This window comes from Eurytemora carolleeae, unplaced genomic scaffold (genome assembly GCF_000591075.1).
Source record: "Eurytemora carolleeae unplaced genomic scaffold, Eaff_2.0 scaffold481, whole genome shotgun sequence".
Lineage (NCBI taxonomy): Eukaryota > Metazoa > Arthropoda > Copepoda > Calanoida > Temoridae > Eurytemora > Eurytemora carolleeae.
Window position 1 is genome coordinate 47,831 of NW_019396461.1, and position 18,736 is coordinate 66,566.

At 31.4% G+C, this 18,736-nt stretch overlaps 1 protein-coding gene and 1 long non-coding RNA gene across 2 annotated transcripts; both read left to right on the forward strand.

The window, feature by feature from the left end:
* Nucleotides 1-1,174: 1,174 nt before the first annotated feature.
* Nucleotides 1,175-4,832, forward strand: LOC111703723 (uncharacterized). The gene is made up of 3 exons (XR_002765675.1): nucleotides 1,175-1,211; nucleotides 3,473-3,859; nucleotides 4,753-4,832. It is a non-coding gene; the product is annotated as an uncharacterized LOC111703723 (long non-coding RNA).
* Nucleotides 4,833-4,836: 4 nt separating this feature from the next.
* Nucleotides 4,837-16,132, forward strand: LOC111703711 (lachesin). The gene is made up of 11 exons (XM_023475739.1): nucleotides 4,837-4,941; nucleotides 8,880-8,945; nucleotides 9,624-9,672; nucleotides 11,001-11,047; nucleotides 11,705-11,800; nucleotides 12,059-12,160; nucleotides 12,867-12,987; nucleotides 13,723-13,999; nucleotides 14,274-14,368; nucleotides 14,464-14,694; nucleotides 16,023-16,132. Exons 5-11 carry the CDS (start codon nucleotides 11,729-11,731, stop codon nucleotides 16,130-16,132), a joined length of 1,008 nt encoding a protein of 335 aa, XP_023331507.1. The 5' UTR covers nucleotides 4,837-4,941; nucleotides 8,880-8,945; nucleotides 9,624-9,672; nucleotides 11,001-11,047; nucleotides 11,705-11,728.
* Nucleotides 16,133-18,736: the final 2,604 nt, after the last annotated feature.

Sequence of the window (18,736 nt, forward strand, 5' to 3'; positions counted from 1 at the left end):
CAATATCTGTAGTTTATTAAATTTTTTCTTGCTAACCAACCAAGTTGGGGGAGGAGGGGGGGGGAGGAAGATAGGGCCGGTTGGTTAAAAATGTGATGGGTAAAGTGGGTTTACAGAATCTTTTATTCGTTCCTGAATTCGAATACATTTTAAATATATATTTTTTCTCATTATTCTTTTCATTCTTTTGGTGATTAAGGGGACTGTAAGGGAAAAATGAAAGGGGGTATAGGCTGAAAGCTATTCAATTTAGCTCTTGATCGCGACCCATGAAAGTTATATCTGATGTTCATGTCTTGAGAAATTGATATAAAACTGAGTCAAATTTCTGCGAAAATTCATATATATACAATTTTGTAAAGAAATAGAAGGTTTAACCCGATCATATTCAGCAAATATGCAACCAATCTGAAATCGAAGATATCCCAGAGAAATCTAATTGTAACTATACTGCACTATCATTGGTGGGAGTTCTGGTGACGTAATATGGACTTATTAATAATAATTAATCATCAATATTATCTGGGATGAGGATTAAGGATGAATATGGGATATATATATACAAGATGAACCGAAGGATGAGGATTAAGGAAGAATTTGGGATAGATAGATACATGATGAACCGAGGGATGAGGATTAAGGATGATTAAAGGATAGATAGATACACGATGAAACCTAGGGATGGGGATTAAGGATTAATATGGGATAGATAGATACAAGATGAAATTAGGATGAGTATTAAGGATGAATATGGGATAGATAGATACAAAATGAATCCTGGGACGAGGATTAAGGATGAATATGGGATAGATAGATACAAGATGAATCCTGGGATGAGGATTAAGGATGAATATGGGATAGATAGATACATGATAAATCCTGGGATGAAGATTAAGGATGATTAAAGGATAGATAGATACAAGATGAATCCTTAAATGAGGATTAAGGATGAATATGGGATAGATAGTTGCAAGATGAATCCTGGGATGAGGATTAAGGATGAATATGGGATAGATATATGCAAGATGAATCCTGGGCTAAGAATTAAGGATGATATATAGATACAAGATGAATACCGGGATGAGAATTAAGGATGATAGATAGATACAAGATGAATACCGGTATGAGTATTGAGGAAGAAACTGAGAGATTTTCAAGTTAAAGTTTCAGTCGGACAGTAACTGCAGAGCAGAACACAGTAAAATACGCGGGTAAAATATATTAAATCATAAGAATAAAATTGAACTGTACAGTGAGTTATTAGTTAGCATAAACATTACATTGTTACACATAATAAATAGATACTATATTTTATTTTATGAAAATCCGCAATCGTTCTGCGGAATAATGTATCAGATAATTTATTAAACATGATTAAATGATCGGGCTTTTTATGAAGTTATTCCCGTATTTAAGATGTACAATGTACATGTATAAATATGTGAAATATTCCCGTATTTAATATGTACAACTGCAATGAGCGTGTATAAATATATGAAATATTCCCTATTTAAGATGTACAATGTACGTGTATAAATATGTGAAATATTCCCGTATTTAAGATGTACAATCTACGTGTGTATAAATATGTTAAATATTCCCGTATTTAAGATGTACAATGTACGTGTATAAATATATGAAATATTCCCGTATTTAATATGTACAATGTACGTGTATAAATATGTGAAATATTCCTGTATTTAAGATGTACAATGTACGTGAATAAATATGTGAAATATTCCCGTATTTAATATGTGTAATGTACGTGTATAAATATATGAAATATTCCCGTATTTAATATGTACAACGTACGTGTATAAATATTTGAAATATTCCTGTATTTAAGATGCACAATGTACGTGTATAAATATATGAAATATTCCCGTATTTAATATGTCAACTGCAATGAGCGTGTATAAATATATGAAATATTCCCTATTTAAGATGTACAACGTACGTGTATAAATATTTGAAATATTCCTGTATTTAAGATGCACAATGTACGTGTATAAATATATGAAATATTCCCGTATTTAATATGTGTAATGTACGTGTACAAATATGAGAAATATTCCCGTATTTAATATGTACAACGTACGTGTATAAATATGTGAAATATGCCCGTATTTAATATGTGTAATGTACGTGTATAAATATGAGAAATATTCCCGTATTTAATATGTACAACGTATAAATATGTGAAATATGCCCGTATTTAATATGTGTAATGTACGTGTATAAATATGAGAAATATTCCCGTATTTAATATGTACAACGTACGTGTATAAATATGTGAAATATTCCTGTATTTAAGATGTACAATGTACGTGTATAAATATGAGAAATATTCCCGTATTTAAGATGTACAATGTACGTGTATAAATATATGAAATATTCCCGTATTTAATATATGTAATGTACGTGTATAAATATGAGAAATATTCCCGTATTTAATATGTACAACGTACGTGTATAAATATGTGAAATATTCCCGTATTTAAGATGTACAATGTACGTGTATAAATATATGAAATATTCCCGTATTTAATATGTGTAATGTACGTGTATAAATATGTGAAATGAAATTTATATTTAAGAATTAGAAGAGCCAGAATTTTTGAGAAAATAGATGGGTACTTAGAATGATAAGAATATTCTTAATATACTTATCTCAAATTTCATTGAGCATATTTAAAAGTTAAGAGAAAAAATACAAATGTTTTGTGTTATTGCAAATATTTTATTAAAATCTAGGTTTTGTGTTATTGCAAATATTTTATTAAAATCTAGGTTTTGTGTTATTTTAAATATTAGATAAAAAATTTTAGGTATTATACGTTCATGAAATTATTTTGATAAAAAGTGCGGACAATCTTTAGAAAACTATTTCATTAAGATGAAAATAATTAAACTTAAAAACTTTAAATAAATTTGTCGTAAAAGTTTGAAATTTTACGTAAAGCAATTAAACTTGTACAAAACATATTCAACGCATTCAATATTCTTAAAAAAAAGTTAATGGTAAATATGGCTATAATAGTTTCTATATTCCAGAAATTCTTTCATCTTAATGTGTGCAAGATTATAAATGTAATTAAATCAAACCCCAGTGTCATTTTATTTTTCTATTCGAAGCCGGAGGCCCCCCCCCCCCACAATTTTTAACAATCTTTTCACAGACGCGTGAAAGACACTTTTCTACAATTTCTATATATGTGTTTATCTATCTATCAACCTGTCTGATTATGTAACTATCTAACTAACCATGTATATTGTATATGTGTTTATCTATCTATCAACCTGTCTGATTAATTATTATTTTATAAAACTACGAAAGCATGAAATCCAAGTTGTTATGCATATGCCTCCCAATGACAAAATTCGATTAATAGTTTTTTTTAACTTAGAACAGTTTTGATTTTTTAGCAACATTTCTCTTATTTTTTAATTGACATATTTTCTGAATTTTTAGATGAAGAATGATCGGTTGAGCGCAATCTGAGAAATCTTAAATGTGAAAATACCTGAGATATTTGCCTTCGCCTGGGAATATGTTCACAGTTCGCACATTCATCATCAAAACTCAGAATAATTTGTTTAAATGAACAGTTTACAGTAAACACTGTAGATTAGGGTTTACTACCCTAATCTTGAAAGTTTATAAGTGTGGAAACGAAAATAAATAATAATTCAATTAACAACGTGGAGCTGAAAAAAAACTTTGTGACGAAATATCAATGCTAGAAAAATATAAAAGTTTATATGAGAAGATTGAGTTGATGTTGAACCAGCTGTAGGATAATGATTGAGATACTTAAACTATATTCTCTACTGGTTCTAATCTCCAGGGTAGAATTAGGTAAACTACGTAGAATCATCAGCAATCATGATTATGTTAATATCACTCAAATAAACTATATTCTCTACTGGTTCTAATCTCCAGGGCAGAATTAGGTAAACTACGTAGAATCATCAGCAATCATGATTATGCTAATATCAATCAAATATTTGTCACTTTTTTGTCAAAAATTAAGATTTGAATGTTATTAAACAAAAATAAGTTTGTCAAAAATTTTTTTTAATTAAAATTTAATGCATATCGAGAAAAGAATATATCGGTTCACAAAAACAAATCTTACAGAAAAGGACGATCGACTCCCTGGAGCCTAAACCTTCTGTGTGAAATATTTTGTAGTGACGACTTTTGATCTCCTCTAGAAACGGTTAGACGGCAGCTCTGGAGAGTTTTGAAGGGATCAGGGGGTTTTAAAATTTAAAATGTTCAAAACAGACAAATAGCAAACAATTTTTCAAATTTTTTTAAAATCCCATCCATCCACCCTCATAAATCCTGAGATATGCTACTCCATCCTTCTAAACCCTGAGATCTGCCACTCCACCCTTCTAAATCCTGAGATCTGCCACTCCATCCTCCTAAACCCTGAGATCTGCCACTCCACCCTCCTAAATCCTGAGATTTGCCACTCCACCTTTTTAAAACCTGAGATCTGCAACTCCACCCTTCTAAACCCTGAGAGCTGCCACTCCACCCTCCAAAATCCTGAGATCTGCCACTCAACCCTTCTAGATCCCGAGATATGCCACTCCATCCTCCTAAACCCTGAGATCTGCCACTCCACTCTCCTAAATCATGAGATCTGCCACTCCACCCTTCTAAATCCTGAGATCTGCCACTCCACCCTTCTAAACCCTGAGATCTGCCACTCCACCCTTCTAAACTATTATATTTAGGCTTGAGTTATGAGTTCTATGATGACCTGTATTACGATCAGAATGGCTCGAACACACTAGAAGAGGGGCATGGAGGGAGGAGAGGGGACAAAGAACACCAGGATCCCGAACTTCACGTCGCCGTCCTTAGATATAGTTGCAAACCCTGGAGAGACAGTTAGATTCCCATGCACAGTGGACAAACTTCAGGTACAGGTGTATGTTCAAGTCAGATTACCCTGCAGTGGACAAACTTCAGGTATAGGTGTATGTTCAAGTCAGATTACCCTGCACAGTGGACAAACTTCAGGTATAGGTGTATATTCAAGTCAGATTATCCGTCACAATGGACCAACTTCAGGTATAGGTGTATATTCAAGTCAGATTCCACTGCACAGTGGACAAACTTCAGGTATAGGTGTATATTCAAGTCAGATTACCCTGCACAGTGGACAAACTTCAGGTATAGGTGTAAATTCAAGTCAGATTATTCAGCACAGTAGACCAACNTAAACATATACTAATATAAAACTGTTCACTCTCACGCGAGAAATCTTGCGCCTGTGTAGTCAGTCTGTAAACAGCTTCCAAAACTAGTTTTTCACATTACGTTCTGTACAGATCCGCAGGGAGAACTCAGAAACTCACAGGGGCATCAACTAGACTTTATACACGGAGCATGGCTCGCGTAACAAGGTGTATATTCAAGTCAGATTCCACTGCACAGTGAACAAACTTCAGGTATAGGTGTATATTCAATTCAGATTACCCTGCACAGTGAACAAACTTCAGGTATAGGTGTATATTCAAGTCAGATTACCCTGCACAGTGGACAAACTTCAGGTAAAGGTGTATATTCAAGTCAGATTATCCTGCACAGTGAACAAAATTCAAGTAAAGATGTATATTTAAGTCAGATTTCACTTTACAGTGGACAAACTTCAGGTAAAGGTGTATATTCAAGTCAGATTCCACTGCACAGTGAACAAACTTCAGGTAAAGATGTATATTAAAGTCAGATTGACCTCAGAGGCGTAAACCCCCCCCCCCCCAAAAAAAAAAATTAAATCTAATTTTCTTTACAGTTGACAAACTTAAGATAAAGGTGTGTATACATATATTTTTCCAATGTTAGATGACAAAATTTGTAAAGACAATTATAGAAAATTTAACTAGAGACATTCAGTATACCTTTATATATTATATATTCTCTAGTCTCAACATTCCTCTCAAATATCTTTCCACGCAGGTTTGAACGAATTCATTTGAGGAAAATTTACTTTTAAAGTGAAACAATATCATTAGAAATATTTTTAATAATCTAAATTACTAAATGCAATGAAAATAAAAAGGTTTAACGGCAAAATAAAAATAATGTTAACGTATTTTAATGATTTCTCTCATGTTTTGCAGTTAAAGTTTTTAAATTTTAATATTTTAATTTTTGGAATTAATAAAATGCATCTAAGTAAATTTGGCCGCTCAAAAATGTTTCTGAGTCCAAAAACGAAAACTACTTTTAGCAAAATTTTTATCTGGTTTTGATAAATCAATATGAAAGACTCTTATTCGTCGTTTATTTTTTGGAGATAGAGCAATACTTAAAAAAGGAACGATAGGTTTTTTTATATGTAGGGATGAAGGGTGGTAGGGGGGGGTGGGAGATTCTGGCGAAAGGGGAGAGGGGGGAGACAGATGAAATTTTGAATCATTTATTTGAAAGTTTAAATATTTCCCCCAAAGCTAAGTTTAATCTTTTTTTGATGAAACATCTATCTTCGTCTTTCCCCCGATCAATTTTCAGGTTTTATACATGCTTTATATATTCTAGCATTAAATCTTATAGAAAAACCCTCATTTCTTTTTTGTTAGATTTTCAAAACTTATTTTTAAAGATGCGACCAAACAAGATTGGCTGTTTGCAAAAAGTAAACAAAACTTTTCCAATAGATTTGCGTCATTTACATACCAACCTTTTCCAATAGATTTGCGTCATTTACATACCAACCTTTTCCAATAGATTTGCGTCATTTACATACCAACCTTTTCCAATAGATTTGCGTAATTTACATACCAACCTTTTGCTCAAACTCTGTACTTCATTAATATTAAAAATAATCTTTATTTTTTTTTAAATATTTTTTTCTTCTAAATGAAATTATCTTTTAAAGTTAAATTAAGATTTTTTACAGACAGTTAAAATATATAGAATACAGATGGGACGGATTTAGGACATATTCTGACTTTCTATTTATTTTTCTTCTTTCACACTTTGTTTATTATCATGTAAATCATATTCTAAACTAATATACAATACATAAGGAATATTGGCTATTATCATGTCCATCATATTCTAAACTAATATACAATACATAAGGAATATTGGCTATTATCGTGTCCATCATATTCTAAACTAATATACAATACATAAGGAATATTGGCTATTATCGTGTCCATCATATTCTAAACTAATATACAATACATAAGGAATATTGGCTATTATCGTGTCCATCATATTCTAAACTAATANGTCCATAATATTCTAAACTAAAATACAATAAATAATATTAGGATATTAACATGTCCATAATATGCTAAACTTAAATACAATAAATAATATTAGAATATTAACATGTCCATAATATTCTAAACTAAAATACAATAAATAATATTAGGATATTAACATGTCCATAATATGCTAAACTTAAATACAATAAATAATATTAGAATATTAACATGTCCATAATATTCTAAACTAAAATACAATAAATAATATTAGGATATTAACATGTCCATAATATGCTAAACTTAAATACAATAAATAATATTAGAATATTAACATGTCCATAATATTCTAAACTAAAATACAATAAATAATATTAGGATATTAACATGTCCATAATATGCTAAACTTAAATACAATAAATAATATTAGAATATTAACATGTCCATAATATTCTAAACTAAAATACAATAAATAATATTAGGATATTAACATGTCCATAATATGCTAAACTTAAATACAATAAATAATATTAGAATATTAACATGTCCATAATATTCTAAACTAAAATACAATAAATAATATTAGGATATTAACATGTCCATAATATGCTAAACTTAAATACAATAAATAATATTAGAATATTAACATGTCCATAATATTCTAAACTAAAATACAATAAATAATATTAGAATATTAACATTTCCATAATATGCTAAACTAAAATACAATTGATAATATTAGAATATTAACATGTTCTTATTATTCTACACTGAAATACAATAAATAATATTAGGATATTAACATCTCAATCATATTCTAAACTGAAATACAATTAATAATATAAGGATACTTTTTTAATTAAAATACAATATAGAATATTAGGATATTAACGTCTTATATATTTTAAACTAACAAACACCATATCGAAGAAGTTGTGTTTTTGATACATACTCTGATTTTCTAATCCTTATATCTTTGCAACCTAATGTCGTAAACCTAGTAGATATTTGAGTTTGTGGCAAACACTCAATTCCTTTGATAAATTGTAGTAGTTTTAGCTCAAAAGTACTTTTTTGAATAATAAATCTTTTTGAAATTTTAATATAATTATATAAATTTGTGTTATGTTAGGGACTACGTATTTACATACAAGAAACAAGTAACAACAGGCAATTGTAAGTTTAAAGCTTAAGTTTCAAATATTTCAGAAAAATATATTTGAAAAAGAAAACTAGAAACTAATATAGTGACAGCTAACAGACTGATAATGTAACCTGTGCTTTTTTACCTCAATAGTACTGTGATAGATATATACAACTTCACACGTTTAATTGTTGAAATACAGATAGATAATTTATAGAATTAATTATATATTTGATTATCATTTAATCTTTGTTATTTCCTATTAGTTCATACTAACTCAAAGTTATCCATTACATGTATCCCCCTTTCTTCTATGTGGTATCCATGTATCCCATGTTCTATGTGGTATCCATGTATCCTATGTTCTATGTGGTATCCATGTATCCTATGTTCTATGTGNTCCAATGTTCTATGGTGTATCAAGTGTATCTGTTGTTTTATTTCCCAGAAAACGAAACCTCTGAATAATATGTTGTAGGAACTAATTAAATGTATTCAGGGATTTGTGTTAATCTGGAAGAAAGGAGAAGATATAATCTGCCTTGGATCAACCCTTATCAATCATGTTAGTTCTTCAAATCTAAAGTTTTAGACCGATAAATGAATTGATTCTTTGCCACAAACTCTGATTTTATAATCCCTATATCTTTGCAACCCCATGTAGTAGATTGAATATGTTCCCCACTCTTTTTCGTAGTAAGAAAGCTAACTTTAAATTTATCCGAAAACCTTAAAAACTACCCAGGTTGGAGAGGAATTGATTCTTTGCCACAAACTCTTATTTTTTAATCCCTACATCTGGGCAACTGAATGTTGTGGACCTTAGATGTTTCAAACTATGAATTCTGTTAGATAAATAATATATGTTTGAAGTATCAAAGGTTTACATCACCAGTTTGAAAAGATAAAGGATGAGAAAATTTAAGTTTGTGGCAAAACTCAATTCCTTTATATTAAAAGAACTGCAGATTACTCGTTACTAGCTATAATTATTCTTATAATATTGCAATTTGATGTCGGGGAACTTTTTTTCATACTACTTTAGTTCTCCTAGATCTAATTTACACAGTTTGAAATATCAAAGGATTAAAAATAATATATCATATTGTAAATATATAGAATTAGACAATTTGAGTTTGCGATGAGCAATCAGTTTCTTTTTAAAAATAACTAGGACTTTAATACCTTCTGCTGCAAATAACCCAGTTCAATTTCAAAGGATTCAATTTTCTAATTTTTTCAGGCTGGAACTCATTATCTTATTGAAGTAGAAGAAGAAGGAATCAGTTTAGGAAATTTTAGCAAAGTCAAAATTTGGTTAAATGCTTATCAATCTCAAATTCTGTAAACTGCATCAAATGCCTAAACGGATGAGTTATTTAAAGAATGCTGCTCCCAAATCGTTTAATCCTATTTAACCTAACCTGTCCTAACCCGTCCTAGCTCGTCCTAACCCGTCCTAATCCTTCCTATCCGTTCTTTTAACCGAATATAACCTGTCCTAATCTGTTATATATATATATCTTGATCAACAAATAAACTGATGATCTAGATTTATCCTAGCGGTAATACTCACTGCTTTTCTTTATCATATTCTATACCATTATAACCCCCCCTCCCTTCCCTACATCCCCTTGTACAACCCCTTCTTCCCCTCCCCTCCCCCGTCCTAATACTGATATATGTTTAGCTTTAGAAAGGAATGCAATGTAATACAATGTATAAACCTCATCAGGTTCCTCCTTATAATCATCTATAATGCTGTTTCTGTGTACATATATATATATATATATATATAGATATATGTACATATACATATTTATTATGTAAAGGTGTAATGTATATGTATACTCCCCTTGGATACTGTATATATCATAAAGATTGAGACAATCAAGGTTCTAATGCAAGGAAAGTTGTTTCAAGGTGTACGCATCTGTTGTACTGCAGTAAACTGTCTCTGGGCGGTAATGTAAAAACAAGACGGATGTCGAAGTCTGACATGGGATCCATCTTTCACATAAAAAATCAATGAAATATTCTGGTCATAGGAATCTATTATGTGAATTATCAAAATTTAATGCTTTTAACTTCCTCGGATACTAAACGAACACTGATGCATCTATTCTTGTTTACAAATTCTGCCCAGAGAGAACTGGTTTTAATATATACGCAGAGTATAGCCCTAGACATGTACAACGGAATCGTTTATAGGTTCAGTTTGCAACGAGTGATTCTGATCAAACTTTACGTGAGAGCGTTAATAGTTTTAAGTATGTATTAAACTAGTTTTAATATACAACGCATTCAATAGTGTTTTGGAAAAAAAGAAAGAGTTCGTATTCAATGGACGGTGGTATTAGTTGCTGATAGGCTTAAGTTTTAGTCATTTATATCTATCTATTGAAATTTGAGCTAATTATTGAATAGATATTTCGAATATCTTAGAATGTGCTTTTTAAAATTAACATGTTGCCAATTATAGAATATGTTTTTCTATCTAATCTATTGATGTACTGACATTGAAAAAAACATTAACAATCCCTCCAGCCAAAAAAAATGGGCATTCTGTTAATTCCAAATAAACTGAATAAATAACATTTCTAAAATATTGATTGAATAGTTCTCCGTGGAGTATCGGAGAGGGATCAAGGAGAATATGTTTGCCAGGTAAATATTTGGAGTTATAAAACGAAACGCCCAATTACAAAACGCCCAATGCAACAAAAATCCCAATGAAACAAAATGCCTATTGCAAAACGCCCAATTACAAAACACCCAATTTTAAACGACGCCCAATGCAACAAAACGTCCAATGTTTCAAAATGTTTAATGTTACAAAAAGTCCACATTTTTTCAAGAAAATGGCAACTTTTCTGTTAAAGTTCCTTAAAGTCAGTTTTCTGGAGGTTCGCGCTGCGGCTATAGGTTCAAATTCATTTCATTTTGACGTGCATTTACAAGAGAATTCAGTGTTCAAGTTACATCTAAGAGTTATGAAAATAAATATCTTCACTTCGATTTGGGAATTCTAAAAATATTTTTTTTGTCTATAGCAATTGTTGAACACTGGAGAAACGACTATATTGGCATGGAAAACTTATAAGAAAAATAATACACACAAAATCTTCTCGACTTTTTTATTTCTATCGTTCTTCGGAATTTGGACGTTTTTTTGGATTTGGGGTCTTTTTTCACATTAAGCGTTTTGTAACATTGAGCGTTTGTAATTCTTCTGTTTTGTTATTGGGCGTTTTGTACCCACTCCAAATATTTCGATGCAAAAAAATCTGTGTAGGATTTAATATAATGTTCTAAATATTTTAGGTTTCTGCATATAAACCATCATTGATGAAGCATAAGCTTACAATTAGAACAAAACCAGTTATTCAGACAATACCTCAAGGCTCTGTAATAGTTAAGGTAGGTATCTGGTATTCTGTATCCTCTGTCCGGTATCCTGTATCCTGTATCATGTTTCCTGTATCCTGTATTTTGTATTCTGTATCCTGTATTTTGTATTCTGTATCCTGTATTTTGTATTCTGTATCCTGTATCAATTATCGTATATTCTGTATTCTATGTTTTGAGTTCTGAATTCTGTATTTTGAATACTGTATCCTGTATTATGTATCCTGCTTCCTTTTCCTTGTATCCTGTATCTTGTATCTTGTATCCTAGGAAGGAACTAATGTATCCCTACTGTGTACTGTACTATCTGGATCTCCGTACCCTAGTCTAACCTGGAGAAAGAAAGGAGATGAAACCCACCTGGAAACTGAGGTAAAAAACAACAAATATTAAAACTGAGTTCAAACTTTAGTTTTTTCAATCTCTGGATCAAGTAATAATCCGTATCTTTTGGTGTACAAGGATCAAATTTATTAGTTTCTGAAATCTTGTGGCTTCAGAACACATGGAAGCGATAACAAAAATTGATCAAGGACATTATCCAGAAAATAAAAGATGTCACAGTGGATCTCGAGAATATAGTACCATTTCACACAAAAGTTTTAACCTATAAACAGTTTATCTACATTTTACTTTATCTATATCTATATAAAGTTGTAATCTCTGTTTGTTTGTATGTCCAATCATAACAAAACTTAAAAGTGATACAAGTATTGCGTATAACTACTATTTGCGTACGAATATTTTCACAAAGAAACAAAGAATGCAAAGTCGTTATTTTTTTTTGAAACATTACCTATATATATATAAAGAAGTAGACTCTGTTTTTATTGTCCAATCATAACTCATGAACCCTTTCGTCGATTATCCTTACATTTTGATTAGGAAACTAGGTAAAACTATAAAAAGAGTAGGTTCCAGGCAAAGCTGGGTCCCCAAGCTAGTATGTTATAAAATTTTAACACTAAGTTAGCCCAACAGTTCAGGAAAGGATTTTGTTTAATCATTTAAACATAAAAAATGTTGATGAAAATTATTATTCCTAGAGAATGATGAAGATGGATATTTGTTTGTTTAGAATGTTGGTGAGCTGGTGCTGAGGATGGTGTCCCGGCATGATAAAGGATTGTACACATGTACAGCTTCAAACGGATACTCTGGAGACCCTGTTGTACAATCTGTAGAGCTTTATGTACAATGTAAGTTTTGGTCTTGAAAAAATACAAAATGAAAAGAACGTTTTCAGTTGTATTTCAAGATTCTTTTCAACAAAATTTACAGGATCTAATACTTCAATAATAACCTAAACTTTATAATTTCTAATATCATAAATTAAATTCCGGCACTAAGAATTTATATTTAAATCTAAATTTTCCTTTATTGAATTAATTAAACAATAAAATAATCTGTTTCATGTGTATTTTCATTTTGCAACAAAGCAGAGCAAAGTGCATCAACTGTAAATAGTTTAAACTTTCAGGAGACGCTTGAAACATTAAATGTGTCATTGTTGACTTTTATCAGTGCTTAACTCTACATTTGTCCTGGCCTGAACATCTAATATTTAAAACTTTATTATATGTATATTAAAATGTTTTAGAACCAGTTAGACTACAGGCTTGTTGTGTAAAAACATATTGTTCAAAGTTTTGCCTTTCTTGTTTTTGAGATTTGAATAAAGGTTCTAAGACAAGAGTAAAGACACAGTAAAAGATTAAATACTTAATTTCATATTGTTACAGCTCCATTTTTTCTTTACATTTTACTGAGATTATTTTCATTTATAGTTGCTTGAAAAAGGCATAATCTTTTAACATAAACAAACCAAACCAAATGCATTATCTATGATTTGTATTCAACTGTACGTCACTAGAATGTCGTCGTTGAAAACATTAGTTACAAATAAGCATATAATTTGGAAACCCTTTGTTTAGACGCTCCAGAGCTATCCATTGATGAGATTCATATGCCAGCTAGTGAACGGGATGATGTAGTAGAAGGAGAAGAAGGAGAAGACAGGGAAGAGGGTGAAGAAGATGATATAAGGATAGAACTAGTCTGTCGTGTCTCATCCTTTCCGTCTGCCATTGTTACCTGGAGTAAACTAACCAGCCAGCAACCCGAGATAATACCTGCATACAGTCAGAGTATAGGATCTATAGATAGGTTTGTATATCCAGTATACAGTCAGAGTATAGGATCTATAGATAGGTTTGTATATCCAGTATATAGTCAGAGTATAGATCTTTAGATAGGTTTGTATATCCAGTATATAGTCAAAGTATGGAATGGATAAACTCTACAAGTACTTTTTTCTTGGGTATAATACTAAAAACCTGGATAGAAACCTTATGGGAACCTAACTCTTGTATCCTAGGTATACTATATACCTTAATATCAACTCTATGGGAACCTAACCCTTGTATCCTAGGTATACTATATACCTGGATATCAACTCTATGGGAACCTAACCCTTGTATCCTAGGTATACTATATACCTGGATATCAACTCTATGGGAACCTATGCCTGTCAAGCAACAAATGAAGTTGGTTCAACTCAAAAACAAATTCTTCTTGCAGGTACAATATCAGATTTGTTATTTTTATATCATAATTAGTTGAAAAAAGACCAAATAAGTTTATTATCAGCTTTATTTGTTTTAATTTGAATTTAGAATTTGCCTTGAGCGAGAAACCAATAGAACTGGATTCCAATCCAAGAAAAGAGAAACATGATTATGCAGGACGTCATGGAGGCGGTCGAAGGGTTGGACCAGGAGGTCGTCATCGAGGTGCTGGGCATCCAGAGGGTGGGGAGGCAAGTCATGCAGGAAGCCATTCAAGGATAAACTCCGGTTGGATTATTGATACTCACAGAAAAAGGATCACCGTAACATCAGTTTCAGGTAATCCATACAGAGGGACCATATTAAAAAATATGCTCAAAAATGCTAATTTTTGGCAATGTTTTTCTGGAAATAGCGAGCACTTGCACTTTATGCAATTGTCACCTGGTTCCCTAAGGCACACAATTTTTAGCTAGAATTATAAGGATATCTCCATCTGCATCCCTAAATCAGTTTTCATCGAAATGTTTTATTTTTTATAATTTCTGATCTTCTGAAATACTATAAAATCAATTTAAAAATCATTTTATACAATTTTTAAAAATTTTTAAAGCATGAATAGATAAGCTGATCACAATAATGATCAATAAATTCTTTGATGCGTGATACATAGTTTGTTTTCAAATATCTAAAAATTTCTAATCAAAAAATGGCACTATAGAAAAAAGGAACTTAAACTTTAAACTTAAATATAGAATATATCATCGTTTTTCCAGCTGAAAATGTATTTAAATCTGACAACATGTTTTATGGTTGCAGCAGAAATGTACAGACCGCTTAAAGGGACTGTAAAGGAAAAATGAAAGGGGGTATAGGCTGAAAGCGAATCACTTTAGCTCTTGATCGCGACCCATGAAAGTTTTATCTGATGTTCCTGTCTCGAGAAATTGATTTTAAACTGTGTTAAAATTATACGAAAGTTCATATATGTAAAATTTAGAAAATCTTAAACTTAAATCACGTGACCAGAACTATCACCAATTGCAGAGCAGTATACTGATCACGTGTCTCCGCCTGTATCACGTGACCACTTTACTGCACTGCCATTGGTGGAACTTCTGGTCAAGTAATACGGAAGTATAAATAATATTATGAATTAAATCTATTAAAAATAGAAATAACAAATATGAAATTAGAATTGGAGTACACCTAAGTTACAATTAGCTTTCTCTGGGATATCATAGTTTTCAGATTGGTTGCATATTTGCTGAATTTGATCTATTTAAACCCTCTACTTTTATACAAAATTGTATATATATTAATTTTCGTATAAATTTAACACAGTTGTATATCATTTTCTCGAGATAGGAACATCAGATATAACTTTCATGGGTCGCGATCAAGAGCTAAAGTGACTAGCTTTCAGCCTATACCCCCTTTCATTTTTCCTTTACAGTCCCTTTAATAAAGAAACCAGAATTAAAAATAATCAATTTTCATAGAGAAAGTTATCCACATCCCATGCATGCTTAATCGGACAAGACTTTAAAACGTGCCGATGTGAATCTATCATGCTATTTTATAAATGGAGAGATACTTGAAATAACGTGAAATGAATCACAATATCTTTATGAATGTTTTCAATTATGATTCTATTTTATTTCTAGAAGGTGTGCTGGATGATACCAATGTTCCCTTGTATAGTGGCGGCCCTCCTGGAAAATATGAGTTTAATATAACCTACTCTACCCTCTGTATGATTCTATTTTATTACTAGAAGGTGTGCTGGATGATACCAATGTTCCTTTGTATAGCGGCGGTACTCCTGGAAAATATGAGTTTAATATAACCTACTCTACCCTCTTTATGATTCTATTTTATTACTAGAAGGTGGGCTAGATGATTCCAATGTTCCTTTGTATAGCGGCGGCCCTCCTGGAAAATATGAGTTTAATTTAACCTACTCTACCCTCTGTATGATTCTATTTTATTACTAGAAGGTGTGCTGGATGATACCAATGTTCCTTTGTATAGCGGCGGCCCTCCTGCAAAATATGAGTTTATTTTAACCTACTCTACCCTCTGTATGATTCTATTTTATTACTAGAAGGTGTGCTGGATGATACCAATGTTCCCTCGTATAGTGGCGGCCCTCCTGGAAAATATGAGTTTAATATAACCTACTCTACCCTCTGTATGATTCTATTTTATTTCTAGAAGGTGTGCTGGATGATACCAATGTTCCCTTGTATAGTGGCGGCCCTCCTGGAAAATATGAGTTTAATTTAACCTACTCTACCCTCTGTATGATTATTCTCTTGTGTTGTGTAGTTTAATCTTCTTCAATTGTATTCATGGTATTATAATAATTCAGCCTGAACAGAAACCATTGTATTTATGTGTTTACAGTATATACAGTATACACACACTAAACATAAATTGTAATTTTGAAATATTAATAAAAAGAATCTCAATCCTTTAAAACTAAATAATTGTTAGTCTATTGTTATTGTGTGCAACTACATATAACATGTTATAATACTTATCCAGGGTGTCCCAAGAGGGAGGGGATGCAGGGCCGCCATGAGCCTCGTAAAATTAACTCCGGAGCCTCCGATACGCCGAATGTCCTTTAAGCCCGGCAAAACTGTCTCCGCGTTTCTCTCTACCTCGCCAAGCCTCCGACATTCTGTCTCCGTGCCTAGCATTTTGGTCTCCAATAATAGATATTTGGCTTTTACGTGCACAAAAAAAAATTTCGAATAATCTCAACATGATAAAATAGTTTCTAATGGTAAATAAACAATTTGTTTTGAAAAATATATTTAATTGAGATTAAGACTTTTATTAAATTTCGCAAATTCCTTAACTTGTGAATAACTATTACAGTTTTATAGAAAGATAGATTTATATTATTTTACAGATGTATCTTTTGCGAATCAAACTATATTAGCACCTATTCACAAACAAAATGTTTTTGAACTTGTACTTTAATTTTATGCTTTTTGTAAAGTTTAAAAAAAAACTTAAGATTTATTGTATAAATTAATATTTGAACTTTGTGGATTAAACGATTCTTTAAACTATTGTGGATTCTACAATATAGAGATGAATTCTGATTTTTGGCATGGTTAAGCCATAAAAGGTAAATCTAAAATAAATACAGCAGACGGAGATCAAATACGGAGGCCTGGAGACGTAGCAAGAGGCATGAAAACGGTTTTGCGGGGCTTGGAGGTGATTCTGCTACACCCCCTCCCTCGTTCCAAAAACATAGGAATTGAGTAACGCCGTTGAGTTTTAATTCACATTTGTACGCTTAAACATTGTATGTTAAAGGGAGTGACTGGCTAGTTTGGTAACTGAACTGAGAGGGCAGTAGTGTAGAATAAATATAAGGATTCATTTAATACCTATAGAATGTTTTATTATTACTACATAATCATGGGACTGGATAATTTTGAGGTTTGCTTTTATAGATTCGATTTTTTTAAAATTATTTAACAACGCGGCTGAAAAAAGGAACAATAATTTTGCTATAAACTAATCTCAAGTTTATAGAAACAGGTTGAGAAAACTGTTGCTTTCGATCACAATTGGACCCTATTAATCATAATCGTTTCGTATTTTCTCTTTTTTACTTTTTTTGTCTGCATATGCATGTTTTAAGCGAAATAAAATATAAAAAGACATCTTCGTTATTTTAAAGATAGTTGAATCAATTGATTGGATTCAAATAGAAGCAACCGAATGCATCTCGAACTGGTTTGTTCGAGGTAAGTCATCTGTTTCTGTAATATTCGATTCTTATCAAAAACGTTTTCCATAGATTTCCTTGATTGCAAAGACTTCATTTGATGAGTTGGCGAAAAAATTCATAGAAAATATTGATATATAAGATAATTATAGTAAATTATCCAGCTTCGCGATTTTTTAAGTACGAGTTTTTGGTTTAAAGAATGTAAAACTGTTTTATAGATATCTAATGAATCCTGATATTTTTATATAATTAAGCTCTTCGCTCATATATATTTGTTTGTATTTAGCTTATAGCTGGCCAAACGGCTGGACCGAATGCACTGACATTTTTTTAGGGAACCCATGGGTGCCCGGGAAGGAACAGGTGCTACACCGCAACGGGATCTTCAGCTAGTTTTATATAATACTGCACTCGGAGTTCAATTACCATACTAAGCAGTAGCTTCAGTCACCTAAAAGAGTTTTATTTGGGAAATCTTTATTTATGTTTTTCTATTGGAAATTTTCAACATATTTCCAGAAGCCACTCATTGATTTCGATTTGTTTAGAAAAATACGAACCGGAAACAAAATGTACTAATAATTACCAAGCGAGCGTTGCTTTAAAACGGAATAACACTTT

Excerpts from the sequence above, each read along its gene's own strand:
- LOC111703711 (XM_023475739.1), top strand. The coding sequence starts at position 11,729 with ATGAAGCATAAGCTTACAATTAGAACAAAACCAGTTATTCAGACAATA. Across the intron at positions 12,161-12,866 it reads AAACCCACCTGGAAACTGAG|AATGTTGGTGAGCTGGTGCT; the intron begins GTAAAAAACAAC and ends TTGTTTGTTTAG. Across the intron at positions 14,369-14,463 it reads AAAACAAATTCTTCTTGCAG|AATTTGCCTTGAGCGAGAAA; the intron begins GTACAATATCAG and ends ATTTGAATTTAG.